The sequence below is a fragment of the Propithecus coquereli genome, unplaced genomic scaffold (assembly GCF_000956105.1).
Source record: "Propithecus coquereli isolate 6110/MARCELLA unplaced genomic scaffold, Pcoq_1.0 Scaffold400, whole genome shotgun sequence".
NCBI lineage: Eukaryota > Metazoa > Chordata > Mammalia > Primates > Indriidae > Propithecus > Propithecus coquereli.
Window position 1 is genome coordinate 1,665,542 of NW_012149731.1, and position 7,894 is coordinate 1,673,435.

General features: G+C 43.4%; 1 protein-coding gene across 1 annotated transcript in view; it reads right to left on the reverse strand.

The window, feature by feature from the left end:
- PPP4R2 (protein phosphatase 4, regulatory subunit 2) overlaps window positions 1–5,303 on the reverse strand; it is a 72,962-nt gene extending 67,659 nt beyond the window's left edge. Inside the window, exons 1-2 of the mRNA XM_012652869.1 lie at window positions 5,047–5,303; window positions 3,985–4,066 (exon numbers count right to left, since the gene is read on the reverse strand). Of these exons, the coding sequence (XP_012508323.1) occupies window positions 3,985–4,066; window positions 5,047–5,080 (116 nt within the window). The 5' untranslated portion in view covers window positions 5,081–5,303. The remainder of the gene's footprint in view (window positions 1–3,984; window positions 4,067–5,046) is intronic.
- Between the last annotated feature and the right edge of the window lie 2,591 nt (window positions 5,304–7,894).

Sequence of the window (7,894 nt, forward strand, 5' to 3'; positions counted from 1 at the left end):
AGTCAGCAACTAATTATGGGATATCCTAACTCTATCATCCTGTGTCCTTGAGAACCAGTATTTTTGGTGTGGAAGAAGTTAATAAAAACCCTGTAGTCCTGAGGTCCTTTCCAAGTCTGTTTGAACAATTGCTGTCTTCAACCTGGCCTGTCTCCAGGCTTGATTTCTAACTTTTTGCTTAAAGAATTATCCTTTATTCACTTTATATCTCCTGTACCATATGAAACAGGCTTTCATAAATGTTTGGTCAATGAATAAACGACTGGGAGTAAGAATCAGGGAAAGGATCATACATGTGGGGAAGTTCTTCTATATATCTGTACTATACTTCACTTAATTTTTACAAAAGTCTTGGAGACTGTTGCAGATACAGTAAGATTTATTAATATGTGCATGTTCTTTCATTCCCCCTCCTTTAACCAGTTCTCTAGAGAGAATTTTGTCCTTTCAAGTTTAGTTTCTTCCCTCTCTTCCACTTCTAAGAAGAATTTTTACCCTCTGGTTCTTAGGTTTTTTGTGACTCAGGATTAAGACAATAGAGAGGTTGCATAAATCAGGCTAAGGGAAGCTTAGTAGGATTTTTGCTTGCAGGATCTCCTTTGTTATGAAGAACTCAGGTTTAAGGCAAATTGGAGAGAACACAAAATAAAATGTAAAAAACAAACAAACAAACAAACAAACCCTATAGTCCTGATTCTGAATTGCAAGCCTCAGTATTTTATCTAGCTCAATAATAAACATCTCTAGAACCTGGACTGTAGACTATAAACACCATTTCCCACTAAAAGAAGGCAGGTGGTCTTGAGAAATGGCTGATTCCAGGTCTCGGGCAGGAAATGAGCATACCAGAGAACAAGGATGCAACCAAAGACTCCTAGGGTTGGGCTGGGCGTGGTGGCTCATGCGTGCAATCCTAGCACTTGAGGCCAGGAGTTCAAGACCAGTCTGAGCAAGAGCCAAACCTCCTCTCTACAAAAAACCAGAAAAATTAGATGGGCGTGGTGGCACAGCCCATAGTCCCAGCTACTGGGGAGGCTGAGGCAGGAGGATAGCTTCAGCCCAGGAATTTAAGGTTGCAGTGAGCTATGATGAAGCCACTGCACTCTACCCTGGGCAACAGAGTGAGACTCTGTCTCAAAAAAAAAAAAAAAAAGACTCCTAGGGTCGTGGCACTGGCCAAATGAGAGACAATCTGGCCACCAAAAAGGATAATAATTGCAACTCGAACCCATCAAACATGCTTAAATCCATGACTAAAACCCATCAGACATTTAAATTCATAATTGAAACCCACTACATGTTACTGTTTATTCAACACATGCTATATATTTAGCATTACGTTAGGAACTTCAGAAAAGTATCACTCCAGAAAATGTCCCATTTTAAGGTGAAAGTAATCCTTTAATGATTAAAAACAATTTACTGAAGTGGCTAGAAACAATTCAAAGATTAGTTGTACACATACACAGTATCCCTCTTCCTAACAATTTAATACACCATGTCTTGGCATCTTTCCTAACTTCCTACATCAGATGTTTACAGGTAATTTTAACAGACTAGGAAGGAAAACCGTTCCAAAGCTCTTTTATTTTCCTACACCCTCTCCTCAGTAAAAGTCTATACTTACAATCCTAAAACTTCTCTAAAGCTAAAAGTGCAAGTGTCAAATCAATTGTTTTTTGATAAGAAAAATAAATAGCCTCAACGATCACTATTTTCATCCATGAAGTTTCACACACTTCTGTTAATGCTTTCTTGCTATAATGTATCAGTGAAAATAAGAATGGTCGAAACTATGGAATTTTTATTTTAAGCAACCCATCCACCCTAAAACATCAAAGTTCTGAATTGCTATTCTTTACATTTTCATTCTCCTGTTACAATCTTACAAACTAGACAAAGCTAGGTTTAGCCATAAATGATCAGTATCAAAAGTTAAGGTATGTAGGCCAGGTGTAGTGGCTCATGCCTGTAATCCTAGCACTCTGGGAGGCCAAGGCCGGAGGATTGCTTGAGGTCCAGAGTTTGAGACCAGCGTCAGCAAGAGCAAGAACTGGTCTCTACTAAAAATAGAAAGAAATTAGCAAGGCAACTAAAAATAGAAAAAATGAGCCGGGTGTGGTGGCTCACACCTGTAGTCCCAGCTACTCAGGAGGCTGAGGCAGGAGGATCACCTGAGCACAAGAGTTTGAGGTTGCTGTGAGCTAGGCTGATGCCCTGGAACTCTAGCCAGGGCAACAAAGCAAGACTCTTCTCAAAAAAAAAAAAGTTAAGGTATATCTATGTTGATAAAAAGAAATCAAAGGCTAAAACTAAATGTATAAACACCAGCTGTTTGAATGATAAAATAAAAAAAAATTTTCCTAACTCCTTTAAACATAAGAATAAAGAATCTAAGAACACCAATCACTTCAATACAAAATACTCTTAGTAAATACACAAACATCTAATACAGAGAGGAGGTGGGGGACTTTAAATCCTCTATCAGGACAAAAACCTGTCCAAAAAAAATCAGATGATTTCCCCAGCCACTTGGTGTTCCAGTAAGACAGGATATTAAAAAGCTATCTTTTAAAAACTTTCCAACTATTTATACATTTATAGGCAATGTATTTTATCAAAAAGGGAAGCCAGTGTGTACAGACCTGATAAATTGAATAAGAGGTTTTAAGTATTTATCTCCAAATAGTTTGATATAATCTTGTATATCAAAAAACTCCTGAAAATAAAATGCTTTTAATTGTAGAAAGGGATACATTTGGACCAACAATCGATTCAAGAGGAATAGTGGCGATCTAAGCATTTATGTTTTAGGGATTAATTTATTTTTGAAAGAAGGCATCTAGTCCTTTTTAGGCTTATCTATATAAATACAAATTAGTTGTTCTGCGTCCATTTTTTTAAAATCAAGATGTTCCATAACAGACTATAATTCAGAGGTAAAAATGACTGCCCCCCCCCCGAGAGTTCCATTTTTTAAATGTAATAAATGGAAATATAAGATTGAACACATCACAGTCATGGTAAGTTGACTCTAAGGAAGTTCAGCTTGTCTACATGACCATTAACTCAAGCACTGGGGAAGCAGCAGTTTTTTTCTTTCTAAAATCAGGCTAGTTGTTAGAAAGATACACTACAACCATAAGCAAATCTTAAGAGAAATGAACACTTGCTAATAAAGCCAGAGAAATTATACATCACTTAGTGAAGGTTACACTCTTTTACTAGGCAGAGAACCCACTTATTAACATTGCACACAAAGAAACCTTTCCTCTTCCTGCTCCCCAATCCTCACCCAAAGACTACAAAGTAATCAGAGATGCATCCTCCTCTACAAATTAACTCAAGGGTGTGAAAACAACTCCTACCAGAATTCAAAACAACAATGAATCGGAATGTTCCTTTCAAAAAACTTACACTAACCTTACAGCATAAATTTCAGATTCAGAACATTTGGAAACAAGCCTAATAAAATGCTGGGCATATGAAACAAATTAGCTATCCTAGAAAGTTTACAAGACAGTCAAAACTGTAGCATCTGGAATTTGTCAGATGATTACCCTGGGTCCTCAAGACAATAAACAGAAGTGACACTTCAAATACCCACAAATATGACAACAAAAGGCTGGACATAGGACAACATGAGAAAATACCACCAAGACTCTGAAACAGAATCAAAGCCACAAAATTCTGGGAATAAGCCAATTTCTTATGGCCAAAAAGGATCATCCCTTCCTTTCCCTGGCTCTTTCAGACTAATAAGTTCTCTAAGTGTGCCAAAGCACAGATAAAAAGAAAACTTTAACATAAACAAGTTTAAATTCATTACAGAGCATGCATAGAGTATACAAGAATGTATATGCACTTAGTACATTCTTTAAATGACCAGGACTTCTACAACTAGGCAGATGCATTATTTAATTCTCCCAAAATACAGTTATTTCCCCTTTCCTAATAACACTGAATGCCATGTTTTCAACTCACATTGTTTCTCCAGTCTTGGCTACATGACAAAGAAACTGATCCAGGACAGGACAAACTTCCTTTTTCCCCCTCTTCTCAAAATCTAGATAAAGGAAGAAAGAAACGTTATCAGTGTTTCTCAAATGCCCTCTAAAAACAAACTTTCCTCCCAGTCCTTCCCCGTATTAAAAAGCAATTTTTAAAAATCAGCCTCTCAACCAAATACCCACCTAGACCCTCCGAGTTCTACTTCCAACATGTCACCCTCGTTACATATAACAAGAATCCTCCTAAAGGGGGCACTCAACTTCTCCACAAACCATCCTTAACGCAGCGCTTCTCAAAGTGTACTCGAAGGGAACACTAGCAACAGATTCATCTGGGAATCCAGTTAAAATAAAAATGCCCAGGCCCTGACTCCCACAAATTGTTTATCTAAGAGAAGTCCATAAACCTGTCTTTTTAAGAAACACCAGCTACCCCAAGCAGCCGTCCCCCAAATGACTGAATGTCAAAAGAATAGTTCTCAAAACGCTGCCATCACGCTATTCTAAGTTTGAGAACCACCGTTCTCAAGCCTGTTGCTTGGAAGGAAAGCAATAAAGAACAGTGAAGGGAACCACCTTAGAATCAGGGCGCGTGAAGAATGACTTCAGAGGGCTTCCTAAGACAACTTAAAAGTTGCTCTGCCACCCCCCCCTCCACGCTTTTACTTTTTCTCTCACCCCGACGCTTAGCGTGCGGGGGCCCTGGAGAAGAACCGAGCCTGCCTGGGAGGGAGGGGGCTGCGGGCCCAACACTCGAGCCCAAAGGGGTGGGAGAAGGTCTGGGGCCCCAGGGAAAGGTTCCCCGGCTCCCCTCCCCCAGCCCAGACGCCGGCGGCCGACACAAAGCCCAGAGCGGGGCGGGAGGGAGCTGCCCACAGAGCTCCCCGCCCCTGGGGAGGTGAGAGGGGGATGGGAGCCGGAGAAGCGCGCCCCCCCCCGCCGCTCGGCCACGGCTCTCGGAAACACCAGCCCTGAAGGGTGAAGAGGAAGGGCCGCGGAAGATGAGGAGGAAGGGAGAGGGGGCAGCTACCCCCACCTTTCAGCGCCTCCTGCAGCCTCTCGACGTCCATGGCTTCCCGGAGTCCCTCGCAGCCTCCGCCTCCCTCCGCGGGTCTCCCGGGGACCGGAACGCCTCCCCCCACCCCCCCGACACCCTCCCCCTCCCTCGCACACACTCCGGCACGCAGGCGACGGGGGGGAACGAAGGGAGCCGGGGGAAGCGAGCGAGAGAGCGAGACCGAGAGAGCGAGCACCTCCCCGAGCCGCTACCACCAGCCCTCCAACATGGCGCCCGGCACGTCACCGCGCGCACGCTCCCCGCCGCCGTCCTCGCGCCCGCCGCGCGCTCCGGCCCGGAGCCCGAGAGCGCGTGCGCGGCGGAGGCGTGCGGCCGGGCCCTGAGCGACCCGGGCGTGGGCGGCCGCCTTGGCACCTCCCTCAGACGCAGCCCACAGACCAGCCTACGCAGAGTTAAAGACAGCGTGGTCAAGGCAGAGGGTTGCTGGCAGACTCCCTGGCTTTGAATCCCTGCCATTGGTTCGCTGTGTGACCTTGAGCTATTTACTTCGCTTCTCTGAGCCTCATTTTCCCCATGTGTACAGTGAGGGCACTAGTACCAATCACTGTATACAATTGTGAGAATTGACTGAGTGTGTACACATCGCGGTCAGAGTATACATAAATCAGTGTAATCCTAAAGGGAATACCGCCATGCCTGAACCCAACATCTGTCACTGGCCCACCCAGGAAGAGAAGCAATGCATATGGCAAAGTAGTTAAGAGCTTGATTTTTGGAATCAGTAGGATTCAGATCCCAACTCAACTACTTACTCCCTGTGTGACCCTGGACTAGTCACCTAGACTCACGGAACCTCAGTTTTCTTATTTCTAAAATGGGGATTGGAAAACAGCCATGAGGACTGAGTGAAATGGTGAAATGTGAACCGTTTAGGAACTCATAATAAACACTCAATTAAAGTAGCTGCTGTTTTTATTACCATCGTGATCATTATTACATAAGCGTCCAGGAAGTAGGAAAGGGTGGGAATCTCAAAAGTCATCTTCAGCCCTGACATTTTACAAATGAGAAAGCTGGGGCATAGAAAGCTAGTCTGGCAAGACAACACCAGAACCCAACACATCTGGCCGCCAGTCAGTGTGTGGACATTTTTATACTCTTGTCTGTGAGCTTTTTTTAAAAAAAATCTCCTTCTGTAAGAGCTTCACTGTACAATAAAGTTGCTACTCACCATGTATGTATGGGTATTGAAATTTAAATTAATTAAAATTAAATAAAATTTACTGTAATCTTAGCAATCTGGGAGGCCAAGGTGGGAGGATCGCTTGAGGTCAGGAGTTGTAGACCAGCCTGAGCAAGAGCCAGACCTCACCTCTACTAAAAATAGAAAAAATTAGCCAGGCAACTGAAAATAGAAACAAAAAATAAGCAGGATGTGGTGGTGGTGAGCACCTGTAGTCTCAGCTGCTGGGGAGGCCAAGGCAGGAGGATCGCTTGAGCTCAGGAGTTCGAGACCAGCCTCAAAAAGAGCAAGACCCCGTCTCTACTAAAAATAGAGAGAAGTTAGCTGGACAACCGAAAATATAAAAAAATTAGCCGGGCGTGGTGGTGCATGCCTATAGTTCCAGCTACTTGGGAGGCTGAGGCAGGAGGATCGCTTGAGCCCAGGAGTTTGAGGTTGCTGTGAGCTAGGCTGACGCCACGGCACTCTAGCCTGGGCAACAGTGAGACTCGGTCTCAAAAAAAAAAAAAAAGAAAGAAAGAAAGAAAATTTAAAATTCAGTTCCTGAGTTCTTGAATAAAATCCAGTTCTTCAGTCACACCAGCCACATTTCAAGTGCTCAGTAGCCACATGTGGCTAGTGGCTTCTGTACTGTACAATATAGATAAAGAAAATTCCCTCAACCCAATAAGTTCTATTGGAACTTACTATTAGAGAACACACAATGCCAATTTCTAACACTTTGCTTTGTCTCTTTCATCACTCTCAGCTTGTCAGACTGAATTTCTTATGGCTTTCACACCTGGCCCTTATGTCAAGGCTTGTGCACCTGTGGTTTTTCTGTTTGAAAGCTCCTCCTCTCCAATTCACCTGGCTACCTTCCTCTCCTAATTCAGGCTTCAGCTTAAACATCACTTCCTCTGGGATACTTTCCACGATTCCCCTCAGGCTGTCTTTGCTGTGTGCACTTTGTCTCTTATCACAGATCTTATCCACTGTTTGGAAGTTGAGACTGCAAGGGGAGGAGAGGCAAGAGATGAGGCTGAAGAATTACTTCCTTTCATTCATTTCTTCCTTCTTCCTTGGACTTTTTCCCTAGCCGGTGTGTATCCCAATGTCTGCTATCACTAGAGCCTCCTACTAATGCTAATTGCCTTGGAAGAAAACAGAATACAAACGTGGCAGCCAGCCTCCACAACTGCCTCTAATGACTCTCACACATTGAGATTCATGTCCTTGTGTAATCTCCTCCCACACTGGATCAGAGCTGTCTGTGTGAAGGCACTGGGGCTTCTGCCTTGGACTCTTGGATTGGTCAATGGGGCCTCAAATGGAGAAGCCAGTTGCCATGTCATGAGAACATTAGACAGTCCCATGAAAAGGCCTACAGAGAGAAGAGCTGAGGCCTTGGAAGTGGATCCTCCAGCCTCAGGAATTCCTGAAGATGACTATAGCCCCAACTGGCATCTGGGTCACAATCTTAGGGTAGATCCCAGAGCTCACATAAGCCACTCCCTATCTCCTGATCCACAGAAACTATGAAAGATGACAAATGTTTATAATTGTTCTAAGCCTCTGAATTTCAGGATAATTTATTACACAGCAATAGATAACTAATGCAACAAATAAGAAATTTAATAATAA